At 33.6% G+C, this 21,023-nt stretch overlaps 1 protein-coding gene across 1 annotated transcript; it reads left to right on the forward strand.

Annotated features, from left to right (window-relative positions):
- Window positions 1-12,997: 12,997 nt before the first annotated feature.
- Window positions 12,998-21,023, forward strand: LOC139522725 (transcription intermediary factor 1-alpha-like). The gene is made up of 2 exons (XM_071316225.1): window positions 12,998-13,108; window positions 19,187-21,023. The coding sequence occupies exon 2, from the start codon at window positions 19,197-19,199 to the stop codon at window positions 20,868-20,870; it is 1,674 nt and encodes a 557-aa protein (XP_071172326.1). The 5' UTR covers window positions 12,998-13,108; window positions 19,187-19,196; the 3' UTR covers window positions 20,871-21,023.

Raw genomic sequence — 21,023 nt, forward strand, 5'->3', positions numbered from 1 at the left:
AACATACATAAAAATGCGGAAAAATGGTGCATTAAGTGCGGGGAAGGGTTGTGCACTGACTGCAAACAGAGTCACAGATCTTTGAGTGGTACTAGTGATCACAAATTAGTTTCAATAGAAAACTATCTTAAAATTGAAAATATACCTATTAACTTGAAATATGATAAGCATAACAAGAAGTTTGATAAGTACTGCAAAACACACGATGAAGCTATTTGCATGGAATGCATACCATCAAAACACAAACTTTGTTATGGCGTCGTTATTTCACTAGAAGAGGCGTCAAATCATGCAAAGAAATCAACAGCCTTTGATGACTTGACGAATTCAATAAAGGGCACTTTAGGTAACATAAAGAAATTTATGAAAACTTGCGATATTTCTAAGGAAAAAATCAAAACTCAGAAACAAAGTGTCAAAGATTCAATCAAAGCAATGCGAACACACTTAAACACTCATTTAGATGAACTTGAGGGAAAATTAGTCGATGAGTTGTCACAACGATGTAAAAAGTGCAGATTAAAATATAAAAAGATAAGGAAACATTTGAAAAAAACAAAATAAGATATCACAACACTAAAAAGACAAACATGACAGTTAAAGCGGTTCGGAACCGATTTACAAGTTTTTCTTAGATCTCGTGAAATCAAAAAGTTAATCAACGAAGAGGTACGCAAATTAGAATTGACGACGAGTGCAATGTCGGATTCCAAGATAGGAGTTGAGATGCATGCAGGTATTAATGCATTATTAAAAGATGTTGATAAATTTGGAAAGATTATAGTTGAAGAAAACACAATCAGTTTACCATTTAAAGATGCAAAAGCCGGTCAAGCTCAAATGATTCAACCTTTGAGCTTATCAAGCTGCAGTTCCGTTACAAATTCCAAATAAAAGCCAAAACTGATAAAATGCATGTCAGTGGATGCGCAATTTTACTAAACAGTATTTAATGATTGCGGATTACAATGGAACGGTTATTATGAAGTATAGTGAAGGTGGAACGCATATCCGTGACATACCCGTATCTAGCACACAATACGATCTGACGGTTATAGATACTTATAATATGGCAGTTTCGTATGGAAACTGTATGGAAATATTGAATCTTAAAAACTAAGAAAGTTTAACCAAAGAAACATTTGAATGGAATTGTTGAGGAATTTCATATTACAATAAGAAAATTTATGTCGTAGTCTTCACTGAAGGAATTCAGGAATTTGATATATTAACGAAGTGCAAACGTTTGATTTTTGAAAAACACAAGGAACCTGATGTTCTTTATATAACAACTGTTAAAGACAGAGTTTATTGTGCATCTTCTGACAAAGGCATAGTATACTGTTGCAGTATGCAGGGGGAAACTTTTTTGTCATACACTGATGAATCTTTAGTCTACTCAAGAGGAATATCAGTTGACAATGATCAAAACGTGTTTGTTGTAGGGAGAGATTCTAACAATCTGATGACGATACGACACCATGGGAAAGTCAGTAAGAAATTACTTACTGAATAAGATGGTCTGAACAATCCAGTCTCCCTAAATTACAACCCGAAAAAGAAAGTATTGTTATTGTGTAACCAAGAAGATAGATACGTGTTTCTGTATAGTGTTTTAGAGAAGAAAAATTCATCTGAAAACTGAAAATGTGCCCTTTAGTGTGAAGTACGTCCACGTCTTATTTTAATTGCTGCTCAAATGGGATTTTATTGAAACAGTGATTTCGTTTTTACAATGGTCAGAACATTTTTTGGCGACAGTCGACTATAATTAAAGAACTGTAAGGCGTGTTCAAGTTTGGCTAAATCAAACAGATATTTACTCGGAGTTAAGTATTTTGTGATTTTACTTTTAACGTTAGCGTGTATGTGCATTTAAACTTAGACTGTCTACTTTTAGTCAGGACGTAGTTCTACGATTTAGTTGTCTTTTTGGCTATGTTATTTTCTGTCCAGACCGAAGCTTCGCTTCCGCTCGAGTAGCCTGGATTCTCCTTAATTCATAAAGAGGAATGAATCAGGGGGTCAAGAGGGTTTGCTGAAGTAAAACAATATATTCATTTTCTGTGTTCCTTCTACCAGACACCCTCGGATTTGGACCTTTGGAAATTTGTTTGTTTTGCATTAGCATACAGATACATGTGTCGTTTTTGAAGCTTTGCAGAAGTCGTCCTTTTGTTTCAGTGATAATATATATAGTCCCTAGTGTGGACAGTGTATAACTTGCAATTTTTTTCATGCACCTGCCAAAATGTTGTGTTTTTTATATATCTTTAGCACAACATATTTAGTAGGGGATGCATAAACATCCTTTAAAAAACATTTTGAGTACGAATTGTTAGATAAAGAAGTACTGTTTTCATCCATTTAAAAAAGGTAAACAACTAGTTGGTTTAAAGCTGTCAAACTGAATTAAAAGCCCCCATTGTCCATAAATTGAGTTTAAACTTATAGAATGATGATAAAAAGTGCAGTTATATGAAATATGTTTTATAATCCTGGTACTTTTGATAACTATTATAATGTTATAGATATGAAACTTTATAGAAGTTCAATAATGTAAAAGAAAATTTAAAGCATTTCTAGCTCAACAACATAATCATTTTGTGAAATATAATCTATGCATGATAAACAATAAAATTACACCACCCCACATTGTTCACAGTATTATTGAATCAGTTTGTGTGAGGATTGACACCTGCTGATCTGACTATAAATGCTTATGTGGCATATGAAAACTCTTAGTACAAAGTGAAATTAAACTATACACCACTGCTGAAAACCTAAATTCTGATCACATTATTGCTGCATAAGTTAAATTCATTCATCAGGGTATTGAATAGTTGATAGAAGTGAGCATCTGTTGTCACAAACGGCCTGTAACAATGAGAGAAACCCATACCTTGAAATGACAAATGTAACACAATTCAACAAAAACCCCAAAACATCAATTGGAACCATCACTTTTAAATAGCTATGGATTTCATTGAGGACCACGCCACAGCATAGGCTAAACGCACTAGCACTTGTCTCAGAGTTTTCTCTCCATATATACCTTTATGATCGTTTTCAGACAAAAAGAAGCTGTGAAATGTCTATCATTTTTTTGACGCTAAAAATGTTGTTCCTGCGGACAACGCTTAAAATAATATTGTCGTGTGTGTTAATCGTACTACAACCAGTGTCTTGTAAAAATGACACTCACGTTAGCATGCAAGCAACAACATATCATTTGACAAGAATTAGATTTTGGTGAATCATAAGTCTTTCATGGGTTCAATGAACATTATATTGATCTATATTGAACAATAAATCGATGGACTTACCTTGTTTGTATTGGATATCTAAGCTTCGCAAAATTCCGTACACACAACGTTAAATTGCCGGCTCATCTGCATGTTAAAAGTAAAATCACAAAAAATAGTAAATTCCGAGGAAAATTCAAAACGGGAAGTCTCTAATCAAATGGCAAAATCAAAATCTCAAACACATCAAACGAATGGACAATAATTGTCATATTCCTGACTTGGTACAGACATTTCCTTGTGTAGTAAAAATGGCAATTGAGCCTGGTTTTATAGCTAGCTAAACCTCTCACTTTTATGACAGTTGCATCGGTTGATGTGTTTGAGTTTTTGTTATCCCATTTGATAAGGGACTTTCCGTTTTGAATTTTCCTTTTAGTTCAGTATGTTTGTGATTTTACTTTTTACAAATATTTCGAAACCAGTAATGTATAAATACTTATGTATAGATACGAGATAGATACACAGTCTAAACTATTATTTGCTTTGTTCAATCATTATTAAAAGTGGAATAATGATATGATAATTCGTCTTTAGCGGCCATTATCAGTATATGGTTTATCTTTTTTCAAAATAAGCTCAGAAACATTGATGATGAATTATTAACTTGCAAGAGAACAATCCGACCTCATTGAATCCGTATTCATGTGAATTCAATTTAACGCCTAAGCTAGATACGAATGTAAAAGAAAAGAATGTCAACATTGAAAATGAAACAAAGGTTAATCATTTGATTGATGGATTCGATCCATAAAATGTTAGTATACAGGTAAATACGATGATTAACGTATATTTTCAATTGATAATAATAACAATCCTATTGAGTGAGTTGCTGATTATCTATTTATAACTACATTTGTGTTTATATTGTTGATATGACAATCTGGTCTTTGGAGCCCAACTCGATAGTTTCAATTAAAATGGCGTCTAGACTCAAATACACACGAAACAAAGTTACTTATTATCGAGCCTATGCCATGTGTATTGTTTATTTTAGACTTTTATAATTTGAATAAATGTTTTACACTGTTTTCAATCAAATATGAGAATTTGAGTCTAATCGGTGAACATGAATTCACATGAATTGACATTCTTCCGGAGCACCTGAGATCACGACCAGTTTTTGTTGGAGTTCGTGTTGCACAGTCTTTAGTTTTTTTCATTTTGTTTCGTGTGTACTATTATTTATCTGTTACTCTTTATTTTTAGCCAAGGCGTTGTCATTTTATTTTCGATTTATGATTTTGACTTTTCCTCTAGTATTTTGCGATCCTCATTTTTTTGAAAGCTAGTGCTCCTTTAACTGTAACTTAATAACAAAGCTATTAAACCAAGAGTTCCAAATGGTCAAGTTGAAATCATCCCTTCGTAAATTTTACGGACGCCATCACGAGTTGGTTGACCGTTATGGAATAACCGTTTCACAAATGATATCGGATATGTTCCTTACGTCGTAACTACAATCCCCTTCCCTTTCATGAATTTGACCTACCGAATTAGACTATTTACCGGATTTGTAATCACATAAGCAACACGACGGGTGCCGCATGTGGAGCAGGATCTGCTTACCCTTCCGGAGCACCTGAGATCACCCCTAGTTTTTGGTGGGGTTCGTGTTGTTTATTCTTTAGTTTTCTATGTTGTGTCATGTGTACTATTGTTTTTCTGTTTGTCTTTTTCATTTTTAGCCATGGCGTTGTCAGTTTGTTTTAGATTTACGAGTTTGACTGTCCCTTTGGTGTCTTTCGTCCCTCTTTTATAGACGAAAATGCTATAAATAGTACTGAAACACTGACTAATAAGCTCATAATAAAAAGTTTAAATACCATACATGTATGGTATAGGTTAAAAAGAAATAAAAGCACGTGACTATCACTTTTTGTATAATTCTCAAAAACTACAGCATTGAATTCTTATATTAACAGATTTTTGAAGAAAGAAAAATCATATGCTATCCACATTTTGAAACTTAAAGCAAACTTTTATAAACAAAATATCACAAATTGTCGAAAAAAAACTGACTAAAGAATAAGCAACACGAACCCCAGTAAAATCTAGGGGAATCTCAGATTCTCCGGCAGGGTAAGCAGAATCTGCTCCACATGTGGCACCCGTCGTGTTGCTCATAATATATCAAACCCGGTAAATATTCTAATTTGGTAGGTCACATTCATGAAGGGAAAGGGATTGTAGTTACAACGTAAGGAACATATCCGATATCATCTGTGAAACGGTTATTCCAAAATGGTCAACCAACTCGTGATGGTGTCCGTAAAATTAACGAAGGGTGATTTCAACCTCACAATTAGGAACTCTTGGCTTAATAGCTTATTAGTGAGCAGCAACCCACTATCAAGAAAATCATGATAGGAAATACAAGCACCTCTTTTGTCGTAAAGTTTTTTGTTTTCAACCGATCCTCATTGTTTACATGTATTTATTAAACAATATGCTGTAAACCCTGAATCCAATGCAAGTCATGGTATCACGCATGATTAGACCACAGTGATGACAATGAAAGCAGTAACGGCTACATGGTTCGACCGACCATTTTACATAAAATGTCCTGTACCTAGTCAAGAATATGGCATTTGTTATAAAACAGTCAGTTTCTATAACCTTAACTGCTTACTTGGATGGAGAGTTGTCTCATTGGCACTCATACCACATCTTCCTATATTTATATATGTAAAATGTACCAAAAATACAGAATTAAAACCGCAAACAATTTTTATAAACAACTTTTTCCACGACAAATGAGGCTGTGAAAATTAAGGCCCCCTTAGTTGCTTTCCTGGGCAACTGAGGGTTGATGTAACAGGTGATTGTTAATAAAATATGTTTAATATTTAAAAAAAAAAAAAAAACGAAACGCAAACAATAAGACGTATAAAAATGTCCAACCTCCCCCTTCTAAAGAACTGCTACTAAATACATGAATATTGGATGTATAAATACCGAGACTTGCCGTACAGCAACGCAATTTCACACTCAACAAAACAGTCATATTTGGGAATAGGTACATTTGGTACTTAGCGGACTGACGACATAGATTTAAGGCCACCTACGCTGTGGTTAAAATTGTCGTTAGTTACAAACACACCACCAAGATCAACTAATTCGTGATGGTGAATAGCAAACATTGGTGGGTTTACGTTATTCGACAAAACTCAAACACGTTACATGTATCTTCAATGCGGCCAAAAGAAGAAACTATTCAACTTGACAAATTTTAATTTCGGCAAGTACAAAAAGTAAACCTCGGCAACCTGTTTCAGTTATAGTTTTGCTCTTTTATAAGCAAAATTATATTAAACGTGGACCACATAGGATCTAAAGGCTCTAGGTGGTCGAGTGGTCTAGCGCATTGGGTAAAATCCTAGGCGATTTGGTGCCAACATATCTCAGTAGCATGAGTTCGAATCCCGGCGAGGGAAGAACAAAATATTTGCAAAGCAAATTTACATTTCTAACGTTGTGGAGCTAATTTCTTCCTTGTTTTATTGTTTACATTGAAGTTTGCCAAATTATCTACCTTGAGAAAACTAAAGCATGAAATCCCATGACAGTATTGATTGAAGTGTACATGTCGTATGACGAGAAGTTATTCAGCCTGGTGACTTGGTATATTATACCTATGACAATATTTGTCAAGTTACAGGTATCTTTCGATTTTTTTAATTGGTCAATTTGAATTTAATGTCTCGTTTTATTTTACATTACTAATGTACTTATTCCAAACACATACACACTAATTTTACCCTAACAACAGTTTCTATTTACCATTGTACTTCCTTGTTTTGAAAAAGAAAGATCACTAAATGTACAAATAAAAACAAATATAAGTAAATGGTAAATTGAAAGGAATTTTCTTTTCGCTAATTTGTAACCGCAATCTCTTAATTAAAAACATTGCACCAGTTTGATCTTTTATTCTCAATCGAAAGTTATGTCACAGCCATTAATCATGCACATTATCGGGTTATTAAAAATGGGGTAATAAAAAATGCGTGAATCACATAATGACCCCCTGTAGAATGATGTTTCATTAGTATGACCCCCCAACCCAAAAGAAATCCCCATTGATTAACAGTGGGAAGAAGATGAGGACTGCATAGTGACAGGCAAATAACTATGAGAAGTATGTGGCCGTACGGTGACCTATAGTAATTAGTGTTAATTTGTGTGTCATTTTTGTCTCTTGTGGAGAGTTGTCTCATTGGCAATCATACCACATCTTCTTTTTTATATTGACACTATCTGTTATAGTTCTATTATTTTATATATGTAGCTTGGACTTATTAATTTGATACAGATAGTTCGTTATCTGGTTAGCAGTCATTGATAAGTGATATCCTCTTAATATTTTGAAATATTTTATTGGATAAAGCACATAAACTTTTAGGTAAATATTATATTGTCTTGGTGGTAATCATTACTTTCCATATTCATTGTTTTGAAGCTGATGGAACTGATTTTGGTTAATACTTTTTAGTTTTATTCTGTTTTGAGAAAACCATGAATAAATAAAATGTAACATCGATTTTTTCTTCTGAAACATGATCATCTGACACATGCAAGAAGAAAAATAATAACAAAATCAGCATTTAATAAAACATATAGATGAGTATGTGCTTAAATTAAGGGAATGACGTAAAAAGTGAAAAAAAAGAAAGTAAACTTTTTGTTTCATTTCATTTGACTGCAACCTATAATTCTACAAATTTAAAGTTTATGTAAAAGTTAAATCACAAAAAATACTGAACTCCGAGAAAAATTCATTAAAACATTTCAATGTCGATTTGTTAGCTCACCTGGCCGAAAGGCCAAGTGAGCTTTTCTCATCACTTGGCGTCCGGCGTCCGTCGTCGTCGTCCGTCGTCCGTCGTCGTCCTGCGTTAACTTTTACAAAAAATCTTCTCCTCTGAAACTACTGGGCCAAATTTAACCAAACTTGGTCACAATCATCATTGGGGTATCTAGTTTAAAAAATGTGTCCGGTGACCCGGCCAACTAACCAAGATGGCCGCCATGGCTAAAAATAGAACATAGGGGTAAAATGCAGTTTTTGGCTCATAACTCAAAAACCAAAGCATTTAGAGCAAATCTGACAGGGGTAATATTGTTCATCAGGTCAAGATCTATCTGCTCTGAAATTTTCAGATGAATCGGACATTTCGTTGTTGGGTTGCTGCCCCTGAAATGGTAATTTTAAGGAAATTTTGCTGTTTTTGGTTATTATCTTGAATATTATTATAGATAGAGATAAACTGTAAACAGCAATAATGTTCAGCAAAGTAAGATCTACAAATAGGTCAACATGACCAAAATGGTCAGTTGACCACTTTAGGAGTTATTGCCCTTTATAGTCAATTTTTAACCATTTTTCGTAAATCTTAGTAAACTTTTAGAAAAATCTTCTCCTCTGAAACTACTGGGCCAAATTTAACCAAACTTGGCCATCATCATCATTGGGGTATTTAGTTCAAGAAATGTGTCCGGTGACCCGCCCAACCAACCAAGATGGCCGCCATGGCTAAAAATAGAACATATGGGTAAAATGCAGTTTTTGGCTTATAACTCGAAAACCAAAGCATTTGGAGCAAATCTGACATGGGGATGAAATACATAAAATGTCCTGTACCTAGTCAAGAATATGGCATTTGTTATAAAATAGTCAGTTTCTATAACCTTAACTGCTTACTTGGATGGAGAGTTGTCTCATTGGCACTCATACCACATCTTCCTATATTTATATATGTAAAATGTACCAAAAATACAGAATTAAAACCGCAAACAATTTTTATAAACAACTTTTTCCACGACAAATGAGGCTGTGAAAATTAAGGCCCCCTTAGTTGCTTTCCTGGGCAACTGAGGGTTGATGTAACAGGTGAATGTTAATAAAATATGTTTAATATTTAAAAAAAAAAAAAAACGAAACGCAAACAATAACACGTATAAAAATGTCCAACCTCCCCCTTCTAAAGAACTGCTACTAAATACATGAATATTGGATGTATAAATACCGAGACTTGCCGTACAGCAACGCAATTTCACACTCGACAAAACAGTCATATTTGGGAATAGGTACATTTGGTACTTAGCGGACTGACGACATAGATTTAAGGCCACCTACGCTGTGGTTAAAATTGTCGTTAGTCACAAACACACCACCAAGATCAACCAATTCGTGATGGTGAATAGCAAACATTGGTGGGTTAACGTTATTCGACAAAACTCAAACACGTTACATGTATCTTCAATGCGGCCAAAAGAAGAAACTATTCAACTTGACAAATTTTAATTTCGGCAAGTACAAAAAGTAAACCTCGGCAACCTGTTTCAGTTATAGTTTTGCTCTTTTATAAGCAAAATTATATTAAACGTGGACCACATAGGATCTAAAGGCTCTAGGTGGTCGAGTGGTCTAGCGCATTGGGTAAAATCCTAGGCGATTTGGTGCCAACATATCTCAGTAGCATGAGTTCGAATCCCGGCGAGGGAAGAACAAAATATTTGCAAAGCAAATTTACATTTCTAACGTTGTGGAGCTAATTTCTTCCTTGTTTTATTGTTTACATTGAAGTTTGCCAAATTATCTACCTTGAGAAAACTAAAGCATGAAATCCCATGACAGTATTGATTGAAGTGTACATGTCGTATGACGAGAAGTTATTCAGCCTGGTGACTTGGTATATTATACCTATGACAATATTTGTCAAGTTACAGGTATCTTTCGATTTTTTTAATTGGTCAATTTGAATTTAATGTCTCGTTTTATTTTACATTACTAATGTACTTATTCCAAACACATACACACTAATTTTACCCTAACAACAGTTTCTATTTACCATTGTACTTCCTTGTTTTGAAAAAGAAAGATCACTAAATGTACAAATAAAAACAAATATAAGTAAATGGTAAATTGAAAGGAATTTTCTTTTCGCTAATTTGTAACCGCAATCTCTTAATTAAAAACATTGCACCAGTTTGATCTTTTATTCTCAATCGAAAGTTATGTCACAGCCATTAATCATGCACATTATCGGGTTATTAAAAATGGGGTAATAAAAAATGCGTGAATCACATAATGACCCCCCTTAGAATGATGTTTCATTAGTATGACCCCCCAACCCAAAAGAAATCCCCATTGATTAACAGTGGGAAGAAGATGAGGACTGCATAGTGACAGGCAAATAACTATGAGAAGTATGTGGCCGTACGGTGACCTATAGTAATTAGTGTTAATTTGTGTGTCATTTTTGTCTCTTGTGGAGAGTTGTCTCATTGGCAATCATACCACATCTTCTTTTTTATATTGACACTATCTGTTATAGTTCTATTATTTTATATATGTAGCTTGGACTTATTAATTTGATACAGATAGTTCGTTATCTGGTTAGCAGTCATTGATAAGTGATATCCTCTTAATATTTTGAAATATTTTATTGGATAAAGCACATAAACTTTTAGGTAAATATTATATTGTCTTGGTGGTAATCATTACTTTCCATATTCATTGTTTTGAAGCTGATGGAACTGATTTTGGTTAATACTTTTTAGTTTTATTCTGTTTTGAGAAAACCATGAATTATTAAAATGTAACATCGATTTTTTCTTCTGAAACATGATCATCTGACACATGCAAGAAGAAAAATAATAACAAAATCAGCATTTAATAAAACATATAGATGAGTATGTGCTTAAATTAAGGGAATGACGTAAAAAGTGAGAAAAAAAAGAAAGTAAACTTTTTGTTTCATTTCATTTGACTGCAACCTATAATTCTACAAATTTAAAGTTTATGTAAAAGTTAAATCACAAAAAATACTGAACTCCGAGAAAAATTCATTAAAACATTTCAATGTCGATTTGTTAGCTCACCTGGCCGAAAGGCCAAGTGAGCTTTTCTCATCACTTGGCGTCCGGCGTCCGTCGTCGTCGTCCGTCGTCCGTCGTCGTCCTGCGTTAACTTTTACAAAAAATCTTCTCCTCTGAAACTACTGGGCCAAATTTAACCAAACTTGGTCACAATCATCATTGGGGTATCTAGTTTAAAAAATGTGTCCGGTGACCCGGCCAACTAACCAAGATGGCCGCCATGGCTAAAAATAGAACATAGGGGTAAAATGCAGTTTTTGGCTCATAACTCAAAAACCAAAGCATTAAGAGCAAATCTGACAGGGGTAATATTGTTCATCAGGTCAAGATCTATCTGCCCTGAAATTTTCAGATGAATCGGACATTTCGTTGTTGGGTTGCTGCCCCTGAAATGGTAATTTTAAGGAAATTTTGCTGTTTTTGGTTATTATCTTGAATATTATTATAGATAGAGATAAACTGTAAACAGCAATAATGTTCAGCAAAGTAAGATCTACAAATAGGTCAACATGACCAAAATGGTCAGTTGACCACTTTAGGAGTTATTGCCCTTTATAGTCAATTTTTAACCATTTTTCGTAAATCTTAGTAAACTTTTAGAAAAATCTTCTCCTCTGAAACTACTGGGCCAAATTTAACCAAACTTGGCCATCATCATCATTGGGGTATTTAGTTCAAGAAATGTGTCCGGTGACCCGCCCAACCAACCAAGATGGCCGCCATGGCTAAAAATAGAACATATGGGTAAAATGCAGTTTTTGGCTTATAACTCGAAAACCAAAGCATTTGGAGCAAATCTGACATGGGGATGAAATACATAAAATGTCCTGTACCTAGTCAAGAATATGGCATTTGTTATAAAATTGTCAGTTTCTATAACCTTAACTGCTTACTTGGATGGAGATTTGTCTCATTGGCACTCATACCACATCTTCCTATATTTATATATGTAAAATGTACCAAAAATACAGAATTAAAACCGCAAACAATTTTTATAAACAACTTTTTCCACGACAAATGAGGCTGTGAAAATTAAGGCCCCCTTAGTTGCTTTCCTGGGCAACTGAGGGTTGATGTAACAGGTGAATGTTAATAAAATATGTTTAATATTTAAAAAAAAAAAAACGAAACGCAAACAATAACACGTATAAAAATGTCCAACCTCCCCCTTCTAAAGAACTGCTACTAAATACATGAATATTGGATGTATAAATACCGAGACTTGCCGTACAGCAACGCAATTTCACACTCGACAAAACAGTCATATTTGGGAATAGGTACATTTGGTACTTAGCGGACTGACGACATAGATTTAAGGCCACCTACGCTGTGGTTAAAATTGTCGTTAGTCACAAACACACCACCAAGATCAACCAATTCGTGATGGTGAATAGCAAACATTGGTGGGTTAACGTTATTCGACAAAACTCAAACACGTTACATGTATCTTCAATGCGGCCAAAAGAAGAAACTATTCAACTTGACAAATTTTAATTTCGGCAAGTACAAAAAGTAAACCTCGGCAACCTGTTTCAGTTATAGTTTTGCTCTTTTATAAGCAAAATTATATTAAACGTGGACCACATAGGATCTAAAGGCTCTAGGTGGTCGAGTGGTCTAGCGCATTGGGTAAAATCCTAGGCGATTTGGTGCCAACATATCTCAGTAGCATAAGTTCGAATCCCGGCGAGGGAAGAACAAAATATTTGCAAAGCAAATTTACATTTCTAACGTTGTGGAGCTAATTTCTTCCTTGTTTTATTGTTTACATTGAAGTTTGCCAAATTATCTACCTTGAGAAAACTAAAGCATGAAATCCCATGACAGTATTGATTGAAGTGTATATGTCGTATGACGAGAAGTTATTCAGCCTGGTGACTTGGTATATTATACCTATGACAATATTTGTCAAGTTACAGGTATCTTTCGATTTTTTTAATTGGTCAATTTGAATTTAATGTCTCGTTTTATTTTACATTACTAATGTACTTATTCCAAACACATACACACTAATTTTACCCTAACAACAGTTTCTATTTACCATTGTACTTCCTTGTTTTGAAAAAGAAAGATCACTAAATGTACAAATAAAAACAAATATAAGTAAATGGTAAATTGAAAGGAATTTTCTTTTCGCTAATTTGTAACCGCAATCTCTTAATTAAAAACATTGCACCAGTTTGATCTTTTATTATCAATCGAAAGTTCTGTCACAGCCATAAATCATGCACATTATCGGGTTATTAAAAATGGGGTAATAAAAAATGCGTGAATCACATAATGACCCCCCTTAGAATGATGTTTCATTAGTATGACCCCCCAACCCAAAAGAAATCCCCATTGATTAACAGTGGGAAGAAGATGAGGACTGCATAGTGACAGGCAAATAACTATGAGAAGTATGTGGCCGTACGGTGACCTATAGTAATTAGTGTTAATTTGTGTGTCATGTTTGTCTCTTGTGGAGAGTTGTCTCATTGGCAATCATACCACATCTTCTTTTTTATATTGACACTATCTGTTATAGTTCTATTATTTTATATATGTAGCTTGGACTTATTAATTTGATACAGATAGTTCGTTATCTGGTTAGCAGTCATTGATAAGTGATATCCTCTTAATATTTTGAAATATTTTATTGGATAAAGCACATAAACTTTTAGGTAAATATTATATTGTCTTGGTGGTAATCATTACTTTCCATATTCATTGTTTTGAAGCTGATGGAACTGATTTTGGTTAATACTTTTTAGTTTTATTCTGTTTTGAGAAAACCATGAATAAATAAAATGTAACATCGATTTTTTCTTCTGAAACATGATCATCTGACACATGCAAGAAGAAAAATAATAACAAAATCAGCATTTAATAAAACATATAGATGAGTATGTGCTTAAATTAAGGGAATGACGTAAAAAGTGAAAAAAAAAGAAAGTAAACTTTTTGTTTCATTTCATTTGACTGCAACCTATAATTCTACAAATTTAAAGTTTATGTAAAAGTTAAATCACAAAAAATACTGAACTCCGAGAAAAATTCATTAAAACATTTCAATGTCGATTTGTTAGCTCACCTGGCCGAAAGGCCAAGTGAGCTTTTCTCATCACTTGGCGTCCGGCGTCCGTCGTCGTCGTCCGTCGTCCGTCGTCGTCCTGCGTTAACTTTTACAAAAAATCTTCTCCTCTGAAACTACTGGGCCAAATTTAACCAAACTTGGCAAAAATCATCATTGGGGTATCTTGTTTAAAAAATGTGTCCGGTGACCCGGCCAACTAACCAAGATGGCCGCCATGGCTAAAAATAGAACATAGGGGTAAAATGCAGTTTTTGGCTCATAACTCAAAAACCAAAGCATTTAGAGCAAATCTGACAGGGGTAATATTGTTCATCAGGTCAAGATCTATCTGCCCTGAAATTTTCAGATGAATCGGACATTTCGTTGTTGGGTTGCTGCCCCTGAAATGGTAATTTTAAGGAAATTTTGCTGTTTTTGGTTATTATCTTGAATATTATTATAGATAGAGATAAACTGTAAACAGCAATAATGTTCAGCAAAGTAAGATCTACAAATAGGTCAACATGACCAAAATGGTCAGTTGACCACTTTAGGAGTTATTGCCCTTTATAGTCAATTTTTAACCATTTTTCGTAAATCTTAGTAATCTTTTAGAAAAATCTTCTCCTCTGAAACTACTGGGCCAAATTTAACCAAACTTGGCCATCATCATCAATGGGGTATCTAGTTCAAGAAATGTGTCCGGTGACCCGCCCAACCAACCAAGATGGCCGCCATGGCTAAAAATAGAACATAGGGGTAAAATGCAGTTTTTGGCTTATAACTCAAAAACCAAAGCATTTGGAGCAAATCTGACATGGGGGTAAAATTGTTCATCAGGTCAAGATCTATCTGCCCTGAAATTTTCAGATGAATCGGACATTCCGTTGTTTGGTTGCTGCCCCTGAAAATGGTAATTTTAAGGAAATTTTGCTGTTTTTGGTTATTATCTTGAATATTATTATAGATAGAGATAAACTGTAAACAGCAATAATGTACAGCAAAGTAAGAACTAAAAATAAGTCAGTATGACCAAAATAGTCAATTGAACCCCTAAGGAGTTATTGCCCTTCATAGTCAATTTTTAACAATTTTCTTAAAATTGGAAGATTTTCAATAACATTTTCCACAGAAAGTACTGTTATAGATAGAGATCATTGTAAGCAGCAAGAATGTTTAGTAAAGTAAGATCTACAAACACATCACCATCACCAAAACACAATTTTGTCATGAATCCATCTGTGTCCATTGTTTAATATTCACATAGACCAAGGTGAGCGACACAGGCTCTTTAGAGCCTCTAGTTTCTGTTTATGATATTTTAAAAGAATGAACATTTTATTGCTGTCTGACCAATAATTATTTGAGAATGAAAATACAAAACATAATAAAAAGGAGACGTCTCAATAAAATAATGACTTTAGTAAAATTTTAAGTTTTATAAATGTTTCGTGGACTTTAATTTTCTAATCATACAGTTTTAGAAAGTGCAACTAAAAATAACACATAGCAAATATCAGTGATTTTATCGTTCTGGTTCTTCCTGCATCAAATATGTAGCTTTATTTGAGCCTATATTTATATATAGGTTAAATTTCATTTCAATGTGGAAATGATTCAAAAAATTCCTGAGTGTATTGTTTTGTGTGTATGAATGCAATGCTGCCTAACAAAATTAAAGACCTTTAATTAAAACATTAAATATTCGTTTTCTTCATCGAAATCTTTGTAATAATTTTAGTAATTATTTACAAATGATATTAAAATGTACACACCAGGGGCCGGTAACAAGAAGCTCTCTTAGCACTTACGATCATCTTAAGACTGTCTTAGCGACTAAGAGTGACTGTGTAACAAGAAGCAATCTTATATCAATCTTAGTATAATTGACAGCCCTTAAGACATTTCAATTTCTTACGGATTTAAGTGAATTCTTTGCATCCCCTTATCATAAACTGATCAATTTGGGTAACTTGAAAATATCTAATTTTTTTTGTCGGATTTACAAATTACCAAATACTGTCGATTACACAAAGCAACCATAGCGAGCATATATGATTTATGGCAATATCCGTTAGACTCACCAGTGACGCTCATATCAAAATATTATAAAGCCAAACAAAAACAAAGTTGAAGACCATTGAGGATCCAAAATTCCGAAAAGTTGTGCCAAATACGACTAAGGTAATCTATGCCTGGGATAAGAAAATCCTTAGTGTTTTGAAAAATTCAAAGTTTTGGTAAACGGGACATGGACCTCCATTTTGTTAAAATAATAAGTTGATTGTTTACGTAATCACCGTTACGGCAGTCATAAGATCTCAGAAGTCTTCACAGCTACACCCATGGATTTGAAGTTCATATAAGATCATAAAAGGTGTTGATGATAGCTACATCGTATCAAATTATTTTTTTTATATTTCCTTATATATTCAATGAGATATATTGCGGTTTCGAAAATATTGCAAAGTACGTTAAGATGTTGATAATATATTTACTGTAGTAATTTGTTTTAGTAAAGATTGTAAGACTTTTGAAGAATGCCCTAGTTTGTATATGGATTCCTGGAAAAAAATTCTCCCCTCCCTCCTTTTTTTGTTGTAAAATTAAAGTGATAAAAATGTTAATTTCACATCAAAATAATTTTTTTTTTCAAACCATAAGCAAATGTAAGCAAGGGATTTGGAAAGGGAGATGTCAGTGCATAATAAGCTAATAGTTAACATTTTATTCAAAAAAGTGTTTTGTAAAATGATTTGTTTTGTAAAATGATTTTCTTACAATGCTACATGTTTACAATTAGTTTACCGTAATGTACACTGGTTTCACATTAAATGTGTTCACATCTATACACCTTGTTTAATTGCCTGTACATAAGATTTGTTCAAATTTATAAACTATGTCATTTAAATGTTCATTACATAGAACAAAATGCAATTTTTGTCGGACAACTTTTGTAGCAGTTAGGGAACGACCATTTGACTTCAAAAAGGGTGGAGTTTTTTTTTCTCTGAAAAATATTCTGATCCCAAATTTGATAAAAAAAAAATGTTCCGGTCATACACAATTTATTCTGAATGCAGAGTTTCACCATACATAATAGTGTTAATTATAGAAGTAAAATTATTTGATTGCTAGCATCGAAAAAAACTGAATAAAACCGTTCGCGGGAAAAATTCTGACTCAGAAAAATAACATACCCACCACCCCTTTTTGAAGTTAATGGATCACTACATTTATATCTTTCCTATTTATTTCAAATTGTTTCCAAGTATTTTGAAAAGGGAGGGGGGTAATGTTGTTTTTTTTTTAAAGTATTTTTAAGTGTATTTTAACGGATCTGAGATACTAGACAAACAATACAATTTACCTCCCACGTTTTTATTAATAGATTTATGAGTTAATCGTTGTTTGAGTAAAGACCAGTGACAAATATATCTGTGTAAGTCCAGTCGATTCGGGAAGACCTTTTCAAATGAATTATGTGTTCGGCAATGGTGATGCTTTGAGTCTTGATAAGGTGTTAATAAAGCTACGTAATTTTTTTTATAACAAATAAATATATCAAGTTTAGACAAATATTTCTGTAAAGAACTATATTGATAATTGTTATCAATATCAATTTTATTTAAAAATCGTTTCTTCCTTTAATGTACATGGTAAAATTCATATTCTAAATGCCTAGTTTTGTGTACACTTAACCTACACACAGCCTACATTGACTATCGATTGCGTGTAGACAAAACATGATTTAAACTACATGTAAACATTGAGTTTTATCAATGGGAACGTACTTGTGTTTAGTTTACCTGTGAGTTACACTAACACAACACCACGTTTAGGTCAATGTGAACACGGCCTTAGTCTTGTGCTGCGCCACTTAACCTTGATCATGTTTTGTTGGAGTTTAAAACATATTGTTGTATCCAGAAAATATTACATCCATTAATAGATGATTAAAGATTTAGTAGAGGAAAGTCTTGGATTACCGAAAAATATTTTTTTTTCCAATGCTCATCCGTCAGAATATCAACCTTAAAAGCGTTGTTTTATGTGCGCCAATAGTTCATCAGTATACTATATTACGTTCAATTGAATTATTTGACATACCAATATCAATTTAACACCAGCTTTTTAAGATAAAAGCATACATTGATCAATAAATTTAAATAACAAACTTACACGGATGAGTACATGTGATGAGCTAGTATATATCATACGGTAATTAGAGAAAGGTTCTGATTTAAGTATTCCTTAGTTAAGTGGAGACTTATGTATGTTTATACATACCACTTAATAATTTTTCTTAACAAAGGAAATTCTTAGTTACATCTAAGTTGACGGAATACTTAAGTTAAGATGTTTTATGCATACGGCCTCTGTTACAGTCCTACATCTTTCCAAAGAAATATTTTCAAAATGATTTTTAGCAAGCTGAAATACACATGTTCCAATGTATGTTCAGAAACCTTTCATGCTTTATAGAGATGTTAATCTTGAGAATTTAAGATAATAAGTCTGGTTGTAAATATTCACATCCTATGGATAATGAACCATAACATACATGAGTGATCAGATACACTACCCTTGATAGATTGTGGTTTCTTTTGGCGCTGTACACTATCTAAGAGATTGCACGCTTACTTCAATATCGTCAACAATTTGTATACTTGACAGACATAAAAGCTTTTATTGTGTGACCCCCCTCCAGTAAATTGAATTTTTAATGGCAACTCCCCAACTGTGTGATATTTTGGGTAATGACCCCCTATAAATGCCACCGACCCCTTCGGCTGATAAATTATGACTTTTATTCTAACAACGGTTTCTATTCAACTTTTATTGTTTCTATAGTTTGGTTCTAATAAAATCCTTATTTTAGTTTTCGTCCTAATGAAAAATTCAAACATGAACCAGTTTAATAACAAATACATTGTTTTAGGTAGTAAAGTATGTCGTCAAACATTCTCTGTGGACCCTGTAGTCATGTCAACACACACAAAAATGCACATAAATGGTGTAATAATTGCGAGGAAGGTTTTTGTGCCGACTGCGAAAAGGTTCATAGATCAATGAAGGTAACCAGAGATCACACATTGATATCAATCGACGATTATCGTAAACTTGAAAATGTCCCCGTCAGTTTGAAATGTGATACCCATGGCAAGAAGTTTGATCTATACTGCAAAGCCCACGACGTAGCTATTTGCGTGGCCTGCTTTCCCTCACTACACAAACATTGTTCTGATGTTATTTCTCTAGACAAAGCAGCACAAAATGCAAAGAGATCAACAGCCCTTGACGACTTAGAAGATTCAATCAAAGTTCTTTTAGAAAACTTGAAAGATTGCATCAACAATCGCAACGTTGCTATGGAAAATCTTGAAAAAGAAGAACAAAGCGTCAGAAAATCAGTCAGTGAAATGAGAGCGAATGTTAACAAACATTTGGATGAACTTGAAAATAAAATGTTAGATGATTTGTCTAAACGGTATGTAAATTGTAAATCAAAATATGGAGAAGTCCAGAAGTATTTGAATAAAACAGAAAAAGAAATTAAGTTACTACAAGGACAAACATCCCAAATGAAGGTTGTCGGATCCGACTTACAGGTATTTCTTAGAACTCGTCAGGTAAACAAATTAATCCATAACGAGGTACAAAGCGCCAAATCAGTTACGAGCACATTACAGGATTACAAGATAGGGGTAGAGATTCATCAAGGAATAACTTCGTTACTAGAAAAAGTAGATAATTTCGGCAAGGTTAAAGTTGAAGAAAACACTATCAGTTTGCCATTTAAAGATGCAAAGGTCGACCAAGCTCAAATAGTACATACACCAATTGGTCGTTCTTTTACTCGAACAAGGCTGCAATTGCGACAGAAGTTCAAAATCAAAGACAATTACAATATCATGAATGTCCGTGGATGTGGAGTTTTACCAAATAGTCATTTATTGATTGCCAATCCCAATGGAAACAAAGCAATAATGGAGTATAGCGACGATGGAACACACATCCGTGACATACCAGTCTCTGACACACCGTACGATTTGGCGATTATTGACAGTGATCGCATGGCAGTTACATATGATAAAAAAGCATATATGGAAATATTGAACATTAACAACAAAACAGTTCACTTGAAAGTAACTTTCCATAGGAATTGTTGGGGAATTTCATACCAGAATAGACGCATTTACATATTAGTAGTTAAAGAAGGTATTGTGGAGATGGATATGTCAGGGGAAAGATTACGTACAATAGGTGGGAAATTTGCTCGATGTGGAATTTTTCATATCACTACTACAAACGAAAGAATATATTGTACGAACTTTATCGATAACTTAGTTCACTGCTGTAGTATGACGGGTGAAGATATCTGGACATTCACTGACCAGTCTCTTGTTAACCCCAGGGGAATATCAGCTGATAGCGACAAGAACGTGTTTGTTGTAAATTCTAACAATCTGATGGTAATACAACATGATGGAAAAGGCAGTAAGACGTTACTTTCTAAATTTGACGGTCTGGACGTTCCAGTTCCCGTACATTACAATGGAGACAAGAAATTACTGTTTGTTTGTAATGTAAAAGGAAATGCCTTTCTATATAGTGTTATATAGTCAGAGACAGAACAATCATACAAGTACTTAAAATGTGCCCTTTACAAATTGTTTCTCGTTTTAAAGTAAAAATATATATTGAATTATATATATTGGATTTATGGAATGGATGTTGAAATATTTTAACATTACATGTAGTTTACGGTCGATAGG

Source organism: Mytilus edulis, chromosome 5 (assembly GCF_963676685.1).
Source record: "Mytilus edulis chromosome 5, xbMytEdul2.2, whole genome shotgun sequence".
In the NCBI taxonomy this organism is placed as follows: domain Eukaryota; kingdom Metazoa; phylum Mollusca; class Bivalvia; order Mytilida; family Mytilidae; genus Mytilus; species Mytilus edulis.